The 19,138-nt window shown below is 41.6% G+C and overlaps 1 protein-coding gene across 9 annotated transcripts in view; it reads right to left on the reverse strand.

Moving 5' to 3' along the window:
* The window catches only part of LOC137383106 (solute carrier family 12 member 7-like), a 238,156-nt gene that overhangs the window by 30,212 nt on the left and 188,806 nt on the right, over positions 1–19,138 (reverse strand). For all 9 annotated transcript variants that reach the window (XM_068055652.1, XM_068055650.1, XM_068055653.1 and 6 more), the window contains 11 exons: positions 17,603–17,814; positions 12,674–12,841; positions 11,391–11,489; positions 9,405–9,462; positions 6,909–7,083; positions 5,443–5,561; positions 4,661–4,759; positions 3,809–3,928; positions 3,578–3,682; positions 2,253–2,421; positions 282–477 (listed from right to left, as the gene is read on the reverse strand). In XM_068055652.1, the coding sequence (XP_067911753.1) occupies positions 282–477; positions 2,253–2,421; positions 3,578–3,682; positions 3,809–3,928; positions 4,661–4,759; positions 5,443–5,561; positions 6,909–7,083; positions 9,405–9,462; positions 11,391–11,489; positions 12,674–12,841; positions 17,603–17,814 (1,520 nt within the window). The remainder of the gene's footprint in view (positions 1–281; positions 478–2,252; positions 2,422–3,577; positions 3,683–3,808; positions 3,929–4,660; positions 4,760–5,442; positions 5,562–6,908; positions 7,084–9,404; positions 9,463–11,390; positions 11,490–12,673; positions 12,842–17,602; positions 17,815–19,138) is intronic.

Below are 19,138 nucleotides of genomic sequence, written 5' to 3' on the forward strand. Positions count from 1 at the left end.
GTGCTTCCTGATTTCCCTCCTAAATACTTTGGGTCTAATTTTACAAATGTGCCCTTTTGTTCTGGATTCCCCACCAAAGAAAATAGTTCCACTGCAGCCATCCTATTGATACCCTTGATCATTTTAACCAGCTTGATCAGGTCATCCCTAAACCTAAGGAACCAAGTGGAGCCCTGGTGGATTCTGAAAATGCACATCAACTCAATGGTTAAATTGGTCTTGGCACCTCTGCGAACAATCACGTAAAAATTCGGTGAATAATTGAACAATGTAATACTGACCGACAAAGCTCTTCCAGCCCGTTGGACCATCCGTTTGCCTCCATAACTCTGGCCACGCCACCAACACAGTGTTGTGCTTCATTCCGCCCAGGCCGGATGACTGGATCAGGTGGGAGACCCCATCTCGCAAGTTGGACGACACCACCACGTGACAGAAACCTTTGGTCTTCTCCAGTCCCATCAATGACTTGATGTTCTGAAAAAGCAGACAAAACGGAATACATTAGGAGTGGCAAAGGCACAATCTCCACTTGAGCATCTATCAGTCATGCTGGTTCAGAGTGCTGGCACATTTAATGCAGTCAAATGCACAGAAGCTATTAATAGGGACACGGCAGGGAAAAGTATTGCAGTTCCAACCCAGACAACAGCAAAATGAAAGCACGCTTGTTCAGTTTGTCCCATCAGCCGAGTTCAGAATCTCAAGCATGTCAAGGGCAAATGTTGTCCTTCCAGGAGGAGGAGTAAGGTAGGTGACAATCACCAGACCAGTGTCATGGGCCACCTGGCAGCGAGTTATGGAGCTGCATGGATGGAAGGCTGAAAGCAGGTACTTTGCCTGCTCTCTTAAACCTTTAAGATCCAACAACACCTGACTAGGAAGAAAGAGGCAAAAAAACCAAGAGAGTTTTACACCTCCTCTTAATAAAACTGAAGCATCAGTGGTTTTCCAAAATGTTCAGGGTCCCACCATTTGACTTCATGTATGACATAAAACGTTGTGACCCACCCCCTCAGCACAATCGACGCTCCTCCCACTACAACGGACACTCCCTGCTCAGCACAATTCGTCACCTGCCTCTCATGCTAGATAATCACCGAGCACTGTTGACAATGCATGCAGAAAACACCAACCCCAAATTTCTCAAGACTTACTCTACAGATTCCTCTAACTCATTCTTTTGCACAGTGAACATCCCTTAAAATCTAATGCTAAATTGCAACAGTAATTCTGTCCTGTTATAAAACTTTGAAATTAATTAGCTGTGGTTTAGGATCTACACTGGGATATCCAGAGCATAATTCTTAGTCTAATTTCAGTCAAATGGGTCACTTTGGTGGTCAGCAATACACTGCAGCTTTGAGAAGACCTTGAAAAGGCTTACTTCAACTCCAACATATATATATTATCACAAATAGTTGGGGGAAGTGGAATTAAGTTGTGGGTTTAGATATTTTAGGCCATAACCAACAATTGAACTCAAATAGATCAATCCTCATGACTGCTCAAAATCAGTTCCATATAACGCATTTTCCATGTTATATTTTGTTGTTGCACCAACTTGGTTTGTCAAATATAATGGAACAGTTTTGCAAACCTAGGAGGCACTTGCAACTAGTGAGAGCTGGCCCTATAACTTCAATTGCAGGGCATCCCAATTTTGATAGCCTATCCAGGTTCACTTTGCAGCAGATGTCAACCGAGGTCCACTGAAGGTGATGGAAAGGCCAACAGTCCAGTGGAAAATGGTTCCAGTCTTTTTGGTTCAGTTTTGGACAACTCAGTCAAACTTCCATTCTAGTTAAAAGAGGCACCATTGTTGTGGAAAGTCTCAATTTAGAATTACACAAAACAGCATTGTGAGCTGCCTCAAAACATATCAGCCCACCCCGGCGAAGAAACTTCAGTGCCACATAAATGTTGAACCTCCCTCCCCAAACAAATCATAGAATAATACAGCACGGCAGATGACCATTTGGCCCATCGTGCCAGTTCTCTAAAAGAACTATCCAAATAGTCCCACTCCCTTCCTCTTTCTGTATTGTTCTGCAAATTTTTCCTTTAAACATAACTATCCAACTTCCTTTTGAAAGTTACTACTGAATCTACTTCCAGCACCCCTTCAGGTACTGCATCAGGCAAATTGCTGAATGTTTCTCTTGGGGAATAAAATGCCCTGTAAATGAAGCCAAACTGGTCAGGTCCACTTAAGTATTATGCATGCTGGATGTCTGTGGTTGGAGGGGTACCTGCTCAGCATTATGAACCTCAGAGTGCCTATCTAGGTACGTCCCTTCCAACACTGAGCCAACAATGGTCAATCCCTTGCCAGCCTTGAGCTGTGTGGTGAGTGACAGGAGTCGAGGATGCTTCACATTCTGTTCCAAATCCAGATTCAGCAATATCAACAGTTGAGGCCTGAATTGGGAGGCAGAGAAAGAGGGAAGTTGGGGGTGTGGGGGGGTGGGGGGGGGAGGGAAGTAAAAGCAAAAGTTAAGCCTAGTCATTTTGTGATCCATGAAATATTTTTCTTTTCCCTTTTTAAAAAAAGTAACCCTTCTCCGGGTGCACAAAAGACCAAAGACTGCTGTTCGTTTTTTTTCCTTCTTGCCCCTTAAGCCACCTGCGGCTAGCTAGAACAAAATGGCAGCACCTGGTCTCCAGCACGCTCAATGACACTGTTTGGGTTTTACCTTCAGTGTTGTATCTCGCGTGGCAAGTGGACACACCACTCCCTGTGACAATATTCTGCATCACTGAGGCCAGCACCGCCGCCAGCGGCCTCACGGCCAATTCTAAATGCACAAATAAGAGACAAAAAGACATTTCCCCAAGGCTTTCTCTTCATGATATATACAAATACCACTCCAAGAGTTCCAACTCTTGATACTCATATACTTATTGCGCTGATTGTTTGGATTGAGATGCAAAGTGAAACAAAAAGGAAATTCATCTCTCCAGAGTCAAACACACTGCTGTCTGTCACATTTCTATCAATCACACCCAGTTACATTAGTCTGTCCCTTTTTATGGCGACTAGTCCCATTGATTAGTTCAGTGCTCAGTTTCTAATAGGGTAATTTAAAAAAGGAACCTAGATTTCTAGTATACAACCATTTGTTGAAAGTGCGAGTTTGTAACATTATTCCAGTTGACTGATTCCAAAATCTTTGGTGTTCACTATAAATAGGGCCGTAGATAGGCTCCCATGCTGAATGCCTTGCAATGATAAGGAAGTCATTCGATCATTCTGGTTGAGTTTGGTGGGAAAATGCACCCTGGCAGCAGAGCTCTGGGAATGTTATTTCGCAATGAAACCCAGGATATAATGTCCTTGAGCTGATCTTGAGTGGACTACAGTTTGACTCTCAGCAGTAACGCACCTCATTTTGATGAATACAAGGAACAAGTTGCCAAGAAAATTAAAGTAAACCAGCACATCCAAAATTAAATGTCGTTAATAAGCAGAACAGCAGGCTTTGTGCTTATGGTTGGAAGCCCCTTTCTGTAAAGACAATTTTGAACAACTTTATAGATCTGAATTAGCATTTGCAAATTTCAGTTCTGATTCTACCTCCAATTCTTCGTGTGAGTTGGACCATCCTCCAATCGAAGCAGAGCATATCGAGCCGCATTTAGGGACAGGCCCCTAATCCCATCACCCCATTCTTTTTCAGCTCTGAAAAGAAACATTAGTAAAATGATTTCTCAACAAAAAAGGACGCAAATGATATAATACTGACTAGACTAGATAAAACATTAATATAAAAATGTATTCAACTATGGAGGATAGCAGCCACCTTACCCTCGATATTCGATGTACTTGTAGATACATCCTGCTATTACCATGGCGATCAGTGCATAATACCAGGAACAGATGAACATCAAGGCAAGACATAAACTCATTCCCAGGAAAGATAAGGTCCTAGAAGCAGAATAGTTCTAGTAAGGCACTAAAATCAGAAAATTTTCAAATACATCAGAGTCCTGTGCACGAAGCCTGGAGGCAAGATCAGGTAAATTTGGTCATAGCGACTCCCTTTACCATTTATGGGTAAGGAAATCGTATGCATTACATTTTATGGCTAAGGAACATGTTTGGAACCTGTTGTACCTATCAAAAGAGGCCTTTTGACTTCCAGCTTCAGAGTAACAACCAAAGACGTCCAAAAGCTTACTGAACGGCACCACGTGATGTCACTAAATGTACATGCCACAGCTACAAACTAGATCTGAGCTAGTCGATCCCACCAAAAAGTAGCTCAAAAAAGTTAAGCAAATATATAAAAATAAATCTCTGCATATCGTATAAACATGTTGTAATTGGAGATCAACAGCCGGCACAAGTAGACAATTATACAGAGCAGGCGAGTTGTGTCATCACTGGCATTTACATAACATACCTGGTTCTAAAAGATATTTGACTACACAATGATTATACTAGAAGCAACTCAGTCAGCTTTCTACAACTAATGTACAGGTCGTCTTATGTAAAGGAGCTTGTTGAAGAAGTTCCACACCAGATCAAATTATTTCAAATTACTTTCCAGCGAGATAGCACAGTGAAGTGAACAGCAACTGAAGTCTGTTACATTCAACAAACTAAAGGGATCTCTTAGTGATTTTTTTTTTATTGTTTGTGGTGCTTCTGCCATACCAGTGATAGTACTTAAATCGTGGCCTCCAATTAGGTGTTTTCAAGAGTGTTTGCAATGCACATGCCAGGTTCACAAACATATAACACATCAAGAAGAACCTGAGGGAGAGGAGAAAAAACAAATATAAATTAAAATGTTTTGTACCATTAAACTTAGTGCATTGCTACTGTCTTTACATTTTGCCATGTGCTAGATCTTCCAATCTTTTACATTGTTGGCTCAAGTCAGCTTAGCCTCATTTTAAATACTCCACTCCGACACTATCACCCCTTTCTTGTTCCACGTCCCCCTCTCATCACATCTGGGTTCCCAAATCGGCCCTTCAGCCATTAGATCAATTATTCTTCCAAGCTGTAGTTGGCTCCTACAGTGCATTTCCATGCAACCACATGAGCTGGATCGTGAACAATGAATGCCTCTCAGTTTTACAATGTTTCAGTCCGAACAAGAATTTTAAATGATGCTATATACTGGAAAAATGAAGCCCGAGTAACTTGCATTAATCATCTGAACCTTGACTTTGGATCATATTATTGAGCTCACTCCTATGAAGTTTATTTTGTCCGCGGGTTTTGGATTCATACTTTTTTCTGTGCTTTTGTTGTTGATAGTTGGCCACGATGTCCTTACTGTGCAATGAGGAAATTTTTAAAAAGCATCCAATTACCATGCTTTACCAGTCTGATCGATTATTCCCTGGTCTATGGCTTGCAGTCCTTTATTTCGTCCCTAATCAGTTCCTAGTGTCTCCAGTAAATAGTGTACCATAATCTATACTTACATGGAAAGAATGGGAGCTACGCTGTCAAGAGAAGCAATCAAAATGCCAATTTCACAAATACCAGCTGTGAGTAGGAGGGCCCATGTTGGTTCGCCATTAGCCTTTCCATGGCCAAAGACCTGTTTTTAAAAGTAGAAAATTTATATGTAAAAAATATATTTATCTGCATAATTACAAATCTTGCATGCAGCATGGGCACATCAGGTCACAACTATACCTGCCATAGTTGGGCCATTGGGAATATCTAGCAATACAGTCAAGATGAAGTATATACTGCACACAGTGGGAAGCATAGATATATACAGTTAACACACCACCTGTGATAGCTGTAGACCAGGGAGGAACCCATCTAGACTAATGTTTTCCAAGGAGTATATGGCCTTCTTATGCCTTTACCAAAATGCACTACCTCTTCCTTATCTATATTGAAATTAATTTGCCATTTGCATACTCATTCTGCAAGTTTATTAATAGGAACATAGGAACAGGAGTAGGCCATTCAGCCCATCAAGCCTATTCTACCATTCAATTAGATCATGGCTGATCATCTACCTCTAACGCCACTTTCCCCACGCTATCCCCATATCCCTTGATCTCATTAGTATCCAGATATCTATCGATTTCTGTCTTGAACATGCTCAATGATTGAGCCTCCACGGCACTCTGGGGGGGTACAGAATTCCAAAGATTCACCACTCTCTGATTGAAGTAATTCTTACTCATCTCAGTCTTAAATGGCCTGCCCCTTATTCTGAAACTATGTCTCCTGATTCTATACTCACCAGCCAGAGGCGACATCCTATTTACATCCACCCTGTCACACCCTGTGAGAATTTTGTAAGATTAAATGAGATCTCTGCTCATTCTTCGAAACTCTGCAGACTACAGGCCCAGTTTCTGCAATCTCTCCTCATATGACAATCCTGCCATTCCAGGGATTAGTTGCATTCTCTTTATGGCAAGTATATCCTTAGATGAAGAGACCAAAACTGTACATAATACTCCAGGTGCTGTCTCACCAAGGTTCTATACAATTGCAGCAAGACTTTACTCCAATACTCAAAACCGTTGTGAAGGCGGCCATTTGCCTTCCTAATTGCTTGCTGCACCTGCATGCTAGCTTTTAGTGATTCATGAACAAGGACACCCAGGTCCCTTTGGACACCAACACTTCCCAACCTCTCACTATTTAAGAAATACTCTGTCTTTTCTACCAAAGTGAATAACTTCACACTTATTCACACTATGTTCCATCTGCCATGTTCTTGCCCATTCACTTAGCCTGTCCAAATCACCTTGAAGCCTCCTTGCAACTTACATTCCCACCTAGTTTCGTGCCATCAGCAAATTTTGAAATGTTACATTTCCCCACATCTAAATCATTTATATAGATTGTGAACAGCTATGGCCCCAGCAGTTTTGTGTATTATATTTAACAGAACTTTCCTGCGTTCATTTGCACATACCCGTAGAAAAGGAACTATCCCGTCCCTTGCAATGGCCTGCATTAGCCGAGGGGCCCCAGTGAGACTCTGGAGACCGGCACCACATGTTGAAAAGAAAGAGCCAATCACAATAACCCAGGGAGATGGCCAGGCAAGAGTCCCAATAACAAGGTTGCCGTTTACAGACTCACCAAACCTGGGGAGAGAAAAAACAGAATTAAACTCCTTTAAATGCAAGTTGTAGCAAAAGGCTAAAAAAAAAAAATTAGAAAACAAAAGTGGTTAGCACCGCAGCCTCACAGCTCCAGCAACCCAGGTTCAATTCTGGGTACTACCTGTGTGGAGTTTGCAAGTTCTCCCTGTGTCTGCGTGGGTTTTCTCCGGGTGCTCCGGTTTCCTCCCACAAGCCAAAGACTTGCAGGTTGATAGGTAAATTGGCCATTAGCAATTGCCCCGAGTATAAGTAGGTGGTAGGGAAATATAGAGACAGGTGGGGATGTGGTAGGAATATGGAATTAATGTAGGATTAGTATAAAAAAATGGGTGGTTGATGGTCGGCATGGACTCGGTGGGCTGAAGGGCCTGTTTCAGTGCTGTATCACTAAACTAAAAACTAAAAAAAGTAAATCTATTAAATATATACCTAGAAAGACAAGACAATCCAATGTGAACAACCAATGTAAAATCTGTAGCTCCTCATTGGTTCACAATGATGCAAGAGGTGGAGGGGGAAAGGTAAATTCCTGAGGCGTTCATAGGATATATTTATGGACAAAGTAGCAGCAGAACAATTGGTGACCTTAAAGAGGAAGTTCCTCACTAGCCATCTCCTTTGAGGCATGGATCTAATAAACAGGCAGAGATCAGGCACCCGCAGAAAATTCTTCACAATCCCACACAAAATTATGGCAAAGAATGTTGGAGAATTTGGGCAGTGAGGTCTACTGGCACGTCACAATCCTGGACAGGATTCCCTCCTCCCCCCAACTGGGACCCTGCTGGCCACTCCTTTCCAACCCACTGCAGGAGATGGTAGATCCCAAGAAGCAGTTATAAAGCTGATCTCCACCTCAACTATTTGCCCACCTTTGATCCATATCCCTTGGTACCATTACCTGGAGAGCAACAAAACATTCAGATAGGAGTAGAAGCATCACCTGATCATGTACCATGGACACCAATGGCAATTGCATATAAACTTCAGGTAGTGACTGAAAACTCAATATATATGGAAAGGTTTCAGATGTTCTAAACCTACTGGTCCATTGGGGTTGCACAAGGCAAAAAACAAAATTAATTGCTTAACAACGGTTCTATAATTAGAAATGCAAACACCGACCAAATAATTAAAAGCAAAGTGTTTAACATATTGTCAGTGAACCTGATCAACTTGTGATATTTTATCCTATTATATTTTATTGGAGCATTAGGAAAAAAGAGAATTCATGGTATAATAAGTCAACCCATCTTCATATCTTGACTGCTGCTGCAGGTCAATTGTTGAATCAACAACTTAACCAAAAGATAATCATTGCCCCAGTGTTGAACAAGGAAAGTCTGTGACCCATTCTGTGCAGAACTCCCTTTAAAAGACTTTAAACTATGCATAGTTACTATCACACCATTGGCTAAAAAAATCCCAGTCTCATTTGACAATTAATACTGAACTAAATGAATCCAACAGTTTATTAGCAATGCACAGTGTTATTTATTGAACTTTTTTGGGGGGCAAGGGGTTCCAATATAGTTCTCAAACAAACTTTCAATGGACCCTCTATAATTAAATGGCACATGCAACTGCAAGTACCCTAGGATTGAATTACAAGGGGTTAGATTGGCATCATAAAAATAATAGTAATGCACTCTATGAAGAAATGCAATGCAAAATTTTGAAAATTGGGTCTTGTTTTTGTTAGAATGACACACATTAGAGGGCAATTGAATATTTTCCACTTGCTCAGTGGTAGCACTCTCGCCTCAGAGTCACTTTATAAACATAAATATTTCTTATCCCTTCTTCTTTCGGACAATTCTACAGGCAAATCATTCAGCTCCAAATAAATCACACCAACTGTCTGCTCTGCAGCACAACGCTTGGAAGATACAGATAGCGACGAGAATGAAATTAGCGGAGTCATTTATGCTGGGTTCAGACTAAAACAGGGGGAATAAAAGATCCAACAGAAAAAAAAATACAGAGCAGAGACAGAAGGGAAGAAAAGAAAAATTGCTAATACTTGAAAACATTGCGTCAACAATTGTGGAGCAATGCCCACTATTTAATTAGAGCTTCATTACACTACTGCAGAAGAGCATAAGAATATCTAATTTAAATGCTCACTTCGATTATCACACTCTTGGTATGCCAGTGACCAAACATTTATGTGCACTGACGGACATGAATGATAGCTCGGATCACTTTATATGTTTTGTAATATACTGATCGGCAGTAAAAATAGACATGCAGTTTTTCTACACAATATGACAGAACTCCATAAATTTGAGCAAATTGCTTACTTGTCCCTTAACAGCACACCTTCAATGCAAGCGCCAAACAAGATAATGCACGACAAGTCTTTGTTGATTATTAAGGAAATTATGGCTTTTTTTCTTTAAAAAAAAAGGTAATGTTACTTAGGTTAGTTGTAATGTTTGGTAAACCAGGGTCACAATAAAAATCCTGTGTGGGGACCACGGTTACATTTGCATTAGTATTCTGTACTGGTTATTGGAACATTTTAATGAGTCATAAACTTTACAGTGATCGCTCACCAATTAGGGATTGTGGTTTATCAAAGTAAAATATCAAATATTTTTTGTGAGGGTGTGGCGACAGGAGGGAGGGTAGAGGGGCCACTTTCCTCTGACGTGAACCTTCCGCAAGTCTGACGAAACATCAAAGGAAGCACACTTCTCTGAAATGAGCATGGAATTTAAATTAAAGTTATCACAACAGTTATACATAATGAAAAATGAATTACTGAAAACACACCAAGATTTGCAGACAGAGCCTGTTCTCAGCATTCTAGCTCAATTGTGGAAACTACTTGTGATCCAGCAGTGTGAGGGAAAGCCAGAGGAGTGATTTGCTGAGAAGCAGACTGGCCACATTTCATCAATCAACTTGCTTCTGATAATACAGAAAAATCAATAGTTTATAGACCACATTTCTGTCCTCGGCCTGCTGCAGCGTTCCAGTGAAACTCAACGTAAGCTTGAGGAACAGCACCTCATCTTTCGATTAGACACTTTACAGTCTTTGGACTCATGGAATTCAACAATTTCACACCACGACCCCCATTGATTTTTTTTTAAACCATGTGCCGATCTTAAACTTGTTTTTCATGTTTTTGCTTTCGGACAGAGTTGTTCATTATTTTTCCATTAACACTTACTCTGGACAAATCTTATGCCTTTTACTACAACTATTACCACTCCCTTTGCCTTTTGTTCCATGAAATCTTTTGTCATTTAAGCTCTTCTGCCCTCCACCCAATCACAGACCTTCCCTTTTGCTCTCTTTCCCCCCTCCCCCTTTCACTTGCTCAAAACCTATTACATTTCTAACATTTGCCATTTCTGATGAAAAGTCATCAATCTGAAACGTTAACTCTGTTGCTCTGTCCACAAATGTTGCCAGACCTGCTGAGTATTTCCAGCACTTTTTTTGTAATATATAAAAATGTATTCCTGGGATTTAGCTACACTGGCAATATTTATTGCTCATCCAAGTTGCCCTCTGGGCATTAATTGTGAGGCAGGAATCACATGTAGAGTAAGTAGCGGTGGCAGGTTTCTTTCCCTGAAGCATTAGTCAAATAGCTGGGTTGTTGCAACAAGGTTTCATTGACATTTTGACTAGGATTTTACAGGCCCCCAAGGCGGGTCAGAGGAAGTGGGGGGGGTGGAGGCCGACGACGGCCTTCCCACCCACAGGCCAATTGAAGCCTTAAAGTGGCTTATTAAGGACCTCTTCCCACTGCCGCTGTGACCTTACCAGCAGCTGGGGGAAGGACGCCTTGTTTTACAAGGCGCCCTCCCTGCGAGCTTGGGATGGAGGGGAGGGGGTCCTTCCTTCATGGGCAATTTGTGGCATACGGAGGACTCCCACCAGGAACAATTTTACCCCCTGGGAGCCCACTCCCTCTAGACTGAACAACCACCCCCCCCCCACCCCTCACCAGCGCCTTCCGGGCTGGCCCCAGCGACCCTACCTCACCTATCTCTTGTCTAGGGTTCTAGTGCTGGGCCTGGGTCCGAGGCCTCTGCAGTACCAGCAGTGGCCACTGCTCCTGGTGGCACTGCCAATACTGCTGAGCTGCCGGCCATGATTAGCTGGCAGCTCTTGGCGGTGGGTTCCCCATTCTATGTCAGTCCAGCGTCATAGCAACTAGGGTACTGTACCCCCATGGCCGCACCCACCCCACCAGAACACTAACAATTCTAGTGTATTTAAGTATTTCACATTCAGATTAGTATGATGATTTCGCAGGGTAAGGATACAAATGAAAGAGGTTGTAATAATTGCTAACAGTGTTCCAGTAGGGATGGATTTCTGGGCATCCTTCAAATCTCCAGACCTATTTGAACCAGCCATGATACCTGTTAAGGGAAAAGGAACCTTAGTCAGAATCAAGTGCTTTATTCATTATTATGTACGAGCTCACTCTTGCTGTTTGATAACAATGTTTAAATATGGGTTGCCTTCAATCTCGAACATTTTGCTCATATTCAGTTTTGTTTGAGCTTTCATATTATTCAACCTGTAGATTAAACGATTAGTTTTAGCTTATATGTACAAGCCCAAAGGCATGAAATGCACCGTTCAAAAAAAGGTCAGGAGAATGTAAGTACCTCAGATGATTTCCAATGGTATTTACTACAGTAAGGGGGGTAAATTATTAAACCTGGGCGCCCGGCACAGCATGTATTTGGGTGAGAGTTTTGCAGGATGAAGATGATGCTGATAGAAACTATCTTTTCAGCACAAACACAAGGCAGTGCTGGGAAAAAAATTCCCAAATCATTTACAGGCTCAGCCACTTGTATAGAACACTGGGTCGGCTTCAGCTAGAGTATTGTATCCAGTTCTAGAAGCCATGCTTCAGGAAAGATGTGAAGGCATTGAAGAGAGAGAGTGCTGAAAAGATTCATGAGAATAGTTCCAGGAATGAGGAACTTCAGTGACATTGATAGATTGGAGAAGTTGGGACTGTTTTCTTTGAAGAGAAGGTTGAGAGAAGATTTGCTATTCAAAATCATGAGGGTAGATAGGGAAAAACTGTTCATTGGTGGAGGGATCGAGAACAAGAGGGCCCAGATTGAAGGCAATTGGCAAAAGACGCAATAGCGACATGAGGAAAACCTTTTTCATGCAGCGAGTGGTTAGGATCTGAAATGCACTGCCTGAGACTGTGGTGGAGCCAGCTTCAATCGAGGCATTCAAGAGGGAATTGGATTGTTATCTGAAAAAGAGTGTGCAAGGCTACAGGGAGAAGGCTGGGGAGTGGCAATAGGTAAATTGTGCTTTCAGAGAGCTAGCGCAGCCACAACAGGCCAAAAATAGCCTACTTCTGTGCTGTTACAATTCTGAGATTCTGGAGAAGTCCCTAAAGGGAAGCCAGAATTCCTAGCAACACAACATTTTCAGGAGAGGAGGGGGAAGGATAAACTCATGAGGGCTACAAACGTGTTCTTTTAAAGAAGACAAAAGGAGACAGCACATTATTCACAGGATGGGACAGAAATTGTACTGCTCACTGTGCCTTCACAGTCACAAAACTCACCTGTCACGGAAGGAAAATAGATGCCAACCAGCATGGTGAAGTAGGTTGTGATGTCACTGAACACATATGGGAGTCCCATGTTTGTTTCACCCTCTGAGGCAGGTACAGATAGTATTCTTTGCTGTTCCAAGATTTCCCCCTGGGGTCCATAGCTACTCCAAATGTTGTCTGGTATGAAAAGAAAGAAACAAAGTGCAGTGTGTGTTTTGGTAATGAAAGAACTAATTCAAAATAATGAAAATTAATGGCTCAGATTTTGCCATTTTACCAACAGTGAGACTGTCAGCATTCGTCGTTTTTACAACTGTAAAATTGACAGCAAGTTCTGGTGTCTGCAAATGTGCAGTTAAACGCAGAAATCCAGAAGTTGCTGTCAGGCGATTCCCTGCTCCTTCACAGGGTGCACTGCTGAAGACTCAGTAGATGGAAATCAGTTTGCAGTCACTTGAATTGAAATGAATTTCCACTTTTTATGCTACTAGTCTCACTGTAAAAAAAAAAAAATCTTGAAAACGTTATGCCTTATTGAAAGAGGTGCAACTGGGTTTTTAAACGGCATACGTGCAGAGACACAAATAATGCTGCACATTACCGAGGAGTGTCCCCTCTACAGACTAAGTGGCAGACCACTCACCTCAAATTCAGCAAATGAGGAGGGTATCGCTTGGCTCCGGGGATTTGCATTCGCTAACTAACACTAATAAAAATGGCACACTACGTTCATAATTACTGCTGAGCAACCTCTCTGATCCTGAAGAACTAATTTTATGTTTGTAGAATGTCAAATTTCTCGTTTATGATAAAACAAACAACAGATTTTAAAATAGTGTTATTAAAACTTGGTTTATTATGTTACAGCTTTTATCTTAAATCTTCTGTGTATGTTCAAACCTTTATTTCACTGTCTGTAAAAAAGATTAAAAAGCAATGGATTTTTTATTTTACTTCCTGGTTTGCTATCTATGAGAATTCTTCAATGTGACTGGCTGCTTAGCTATTATCATGACATCAACGTTGCTGGATATCAGAGATTTCCTTGAGCGGACACTAGAATCAAAGTAATGTTGGGAAAGGGGGAATCCACACCACAAAGATCGCTAGATCTAAGTGGGCCGCTTTCTTCAAAGTCAGTGGTGAACGCTGCCACTTTGTCACTGACTATGAAATCTACAATACACACTTCTCATTCTTCCAAGGCAGTTACTACACTTTTTTTTAAATGCTTTCCCCCTCTCCAACCCTTTAATCTGTTAAAATCTGAGGACTAATTTTAACCTATGATTGGATCTATTGTACATTTTACATCCACCCAAAGTTACTTCCAAATGACTCAATGGAAAGTAGAATTTGGCAAGGTGTATAACAGGTGGCAAATCCTATCCAGTCAGTCTTCTGAGATAAGGTAAAACTATTCCCCTTGAGCTTATGACTATTGTGACACCTAACATAACTGAAGTCAATGGACAGTGTTGTAACTGTGATGTTGCATTCATACTTGCTCTGTAACGTCCTCTAGTCCTACAGCCATCAGAGATCTCTAGGCTCCACCAATTCTGACCTCTTCCACATCTGCGATTTTCGTGACTTCACCATTTGCGGCTGTGCCTTCAGTTGCCGAAACCCTCAGCTCTGGAGTTCCCTAATGCTCTCCATCACTCTACCTCTTTTAAGACTGCTTATAAACCTACCTCTTTGATGTCCTAGTATCTCCTTATGTGGTTCGGTGTCAACCTTAGTTTGATAATGCTCCCGTGAAGTGCCTTGGGACGTTTTGCAACATTAAATTGCATTTTTATAGTGTCTTTAAAGTTTTTGTTCCAGAATTACAAGAGCACTTCATATTCTGGATTTCTTCAGGGGTGGCACTCATTTTCCAAGACTAATGCAAGCCAGGAGATCACCGTACACAGCCAACCACTCAACACCAGAAACTTTGGGCTGAAACTTGTACTCCCACTGCCGAAATCGACAATGGGTGAAAACAATGGCGGCCTACCCGCAAGGACCGCGTGTCGGAGAGCTGCCGCAATCCTGAGCGCGGTGGCTCATTTAAATAGCTGGGGGCAGCCTGCTCCCCACCCCCCCTCCAAACCCTGCGATCATGTGGAAAGGGCAGGCTGGCTGGTCCTGGCAAAGGTGTCAGCTGACTGTGCGCAGGCATGACACTATTTTTTTTTTTTAAAAAGAGGGCTTTGAACCCTACCGTTACATTTAAATATTTAAAGAAACAGTGAATGAAAGAAAATACATTTAATTTGCCCCTCTCCCACCCTCCTCACAACCATAAAATTAATTACTTGCCCTCTTTCTCCCCCCCCCACAAAACACTTGCCTTGTCCACCTGACCTTCTACCCCACTCCCCTCAAAAGTGCATCAACTTTCATCTAAAACCCTTCCAACCATCCCCTACGCCAATGATGTTACTTTGACAGAGGTAGAGGGGGGATTGCTGCTGCCAAAAGGCCTCGCCACCAATATCGGGCCAGGCCCTCCCAGCATCAGGGTGCGTGGCAGCCTTCTCCTGGATGCATTTTCCAGCCCCCCCAGCAGCTCAGGCAGCATCTGTGGTGAGAGAAACGTGAACATTAAGTTGATGACCATTCATTGGAACTGAAACATGAACTTGGTTTCTCTCTCCAAAGATGTTGCCTGACCTTTTGAGCATTTCCAGCAGTTTCTGTCTTCAAGCGTCCTTCTGTTTCACTGAACCTTTTGTCTCACTGCGTTGTACTTTGATTATCTATGCATTTGCCCTGCATTGTAGGATACCGCTAGAACCATAAATAACAATTGTTCCTCATACTTACTTCAGTTGTACTGCTATCACCAGGGTGCATTTACAGTACAGTGGTAGTGCTAGTTTGGAATGGTTTTTGTACAGCATCAATGCAGAGGTTGTGTAAGGACAACCCAGAATTAAGGCCCCAGTCTGACAGGAGGAAAAAAGATTCTATCCTCCAGTAAGTCCTATTCCACTTTGTTCTGCAGCTAGCCCTGGTTCTAGCTCTGGATTTACACAAAGGCAGTGGCGTTCTGTTAATGTCACTGGATTAGTAGCCCAAAGGCCCAGGCTAGTGCCCTGGGGACATGGGTTCAAATCCCACCAGGGCAGATGGTGAAATTTGAATTCAATTAATAAAATCTGGAATTGTCCATTGTTGTTAAAAACCCATCTGATTCACTAATGTCCTTTAGGGAAAGAAATCTGCCATGCTTTCCTGGTCTGGCGTACATGTGTCTCCAGATCCACAGCAATGTGGTTGACTCTTAAATGCCTTCTGAGATGGTGCAGCAAGACACTCAGTTCAAGGGGAATTAGGGATGGGCGACGCTCACATCCCATGAATGAATAAAATAAAACAGTGCAAAGATAAAATCATCACTAACATTACAGCTTTCCAGGAGTTCAGTCTGTCAATTCAGCACAGTGCATCTCTTTATCTGGGTTACTGCTTTCAGAAGCGTAAGTAGAACCCTCCATAGCTGGGAAAAAGCAGTGTAAACAAAAGCTTCTGATGTACTGCTACTTCATTCCAGGAAGGCTCAATTCCGAGATGTCTGGTTCAAAGCCAAAACTTGGATCAGCACATTTCATTTCCCACTGGATGAAAGCGTCTTTCACCACTGAAGCAGATCATGAAGTAGGATTTAAAGATTTGAAGCATTGCTATTAATACGTTTGAAGTTTAGAGACTGAAAACTCCCATTTAATAACTGTTCCAAAGTAAATGCATTTGTGGATTAGCTGCCAAGGTCCTCAAGATTTGTGCATCCAAACTTAACAGCGTCTATTGCCATCTCTTCAAATGCTTCTCATCAGTTCTCCATACCGTCTCTTTGCGAATTTACTGCCATCATTCCACCTCTCAGTGCGTTGAAGTCGAGACTCATTGAACAAACTCTAATTTCTTTCATTCTCCTCTATCTCAAATGCAAAATATCTTACTTCCCTTTCTTCTGAAATCAGCAGGATTTTAAAATCCAAACTTGGTGGTATAGAATCATGACCTCTATGATCTACCTTGTGTGCTCTTTTACTCTAGTCAATCTTGCAGGTCTTCAACACAGTTGCCAGCACTTCAGCTCAGTTTCTGAAGAAATTTCAAAAACACTTTATATTCTCTATTAACATAGATGACCAATAAACAGAGCAAAGGGAATATGTTACTTATGACAGCACAGTTTAAAATTTGGTTCTATATTCCGGAATACTAAGTGGACCAGAGAAAAATACCCTATGGTCAAAGATTTACCCTCATGAATGGTAGTTACAGAATAAAAAGAAAAAATTATCAGGATATATTAAAAGTCACCAGCATTGATCATGGGCAAACAGCAGGAGAGGGAGACTATTTGAATAGCTCCTTCAAAGAGCACCACGAGCCGAACGGTCTCCTTCTGCGTTGCATCATTCTGTAATTGAATCTCTTCAAGATAATACACGGTGTCATCAGAAAAATAGGAAACAGATATGTACAAAGGTTAATAATCCAGATGGTGTTATGCAAAGGTAGTTGATGCCACGTACTATAAATTTATTTTATTCTCAGTGTTAAAATAATGGGCTCTGATGAAAGATTCTTGACCTGAAATGTTAACTCTAGTTCTTGCTCCACAGTTGCTGCCTCATCTGTTGAGTGTTTTCCAACATTTTGTGTTTTTGTTCCTGGTTTCCAGCATCCATGGTATTTTGCTTCTGCTTTGGTAATTGTACCAACGAGATTGAGTTTAATCTTTACACTTTTTTTTTTAAAAAATATGACAGAAAGTACCATTATTGACATGTAGGGAGGAAGTTTCCCTCTTTAAGTGAGGGAGCAGGCAACCTTCCAAGTGTGTTTCAACTCCTGCCACAAATTAACTCGACTATTAAAACCTCTTCTTCATGCGACTGCGAGAATATCTACTTTTTCCTGATCAATACTTACCAACTATTACTTTGCTTGCAATCCCAGGAATCCCTTGAACAGTTGTGACATTGTTGAGTGCAAAGTATTCATTGCAAGTGGCGTTGAGATAGGGGCCATCACAGAAGAGTTGCCAGAGCCGAGTGGTCACTGTCTGGTTGCCTTCAGTTACAACCTTAGCGCACACATCAAAGGCTTGCCAGGCTAAGGTCCGATTTCCAAGCATACAGAGGCTGTGGAGGGCAGGAAAATAGTAACATATAAAATAGCAATGTGAAAAATATGACAAAGACAAGGACATGGGTGAACAAGGAGTCACCTGGTCACAAGTGTAGGAGATCAGAACTGTGGAAACGTTTTTCTATTTCTACACCCACAATGTAACAATCCTATTAATAGTGGAAGAACACATTGGGGGTAATTTTAACTTTGGGTGATAATCGATTCAGCTGCCCCATATACCTCTCTCCCATTCCATTGACTACAATAGAAATAAAAAAAATCGGGAAAGATGTATAGCAAGCAGTTGTATCGATATTGCCCCAAGTCACAACTACCCCCACGATGTCAAGATGACGAAAATTTCATTCAACCCATCAAAGCCTATCCTTTTGTGCTCCAACTCACTCTGCCTTATATCCCAAAGACATTTAAACTCTCCCAATGTCTTGGGCTGTAACATCTTAATTGTAGCATATTCTAGGTGTTTATCATAGCCAAGAGTGGAGAAAAAATAAAACTGTGCCAGGGAAATTCACTGGGGTCAGTAATACGATCACCCTGCCGCAGTTGCGGCAGCCTAGCCGCAAGAGAAAAAGTTTGGCACATGTACATGCAGGTTCTCAATTCTCCCAATAAAAGTAAATCTTCAGTTCTACCCTATGATGGTAGGATAGCAGGAGGTAAGCAACGAGAACTCCATGATGGTAGGCAGCTACTACTAAGAATGCCCTCTTCTGGTTCTGTTTTGTAAAATTAAGCCTGAGAAATTGTAATCAAATTTCTCAAATGTTCAAAGAGTTCTAAGCCTGGATTTTTTTATTAGTGTTATTTTTAAATATTGCTGATCATAAAAAAATCTATGCTTCAGTATTGGGAACACATGACCACTTCAAGAAATCAGCAATGTTACAAAAGATTGAAGTCAAAGGACTAAAGTATAAAAAGATTAAAAGTCATATAACCTTGGATACAGACCCAGGGACTTAGTGCCCTAGTCTTTGAAATAGTAATTCACTTGGATGAGTTACAATAAAGTTCATAATTAGAAAAATGAGGGTTTTTTAAACCCTCACACACAGCCTTATAATAACAATGACAACTTGTATTTATATAGTGCCTTTAATATAACAAAATATCCCAAGGCCCTTCACAGGGTCATTATAAGACAACGAGCCACATGAGATATTAGGACAGATGACCAAAAGTTTAGGCAAAGATGTAGGTTTTAAGGAGTGTCTCAAAGAAGGAAAGAGATAGAGAGGCAGAGGGGTTTAGGAAGGGAATTCCAGTGCTTACGGCCTTGGCAGTTGAAAAAAGAACAGCTACTAATGGTAG

The sequence above is a fragment of the Heterodontus francisci genome, chromosome 2, assembly GCF_036365525.1.
Source record: "Heterodontus francisci isolate sHetFra1 chromosome 2, sHetFra1.hap1, whole genome shotgun sequence".
Classification (NCBI taxonomy): Eukaryota; Metazoa; Chordata; class Chondrichthyes; order Heterodontiformes; family Heterodontidae; genus Heterodontus; species Heterodontus francisci.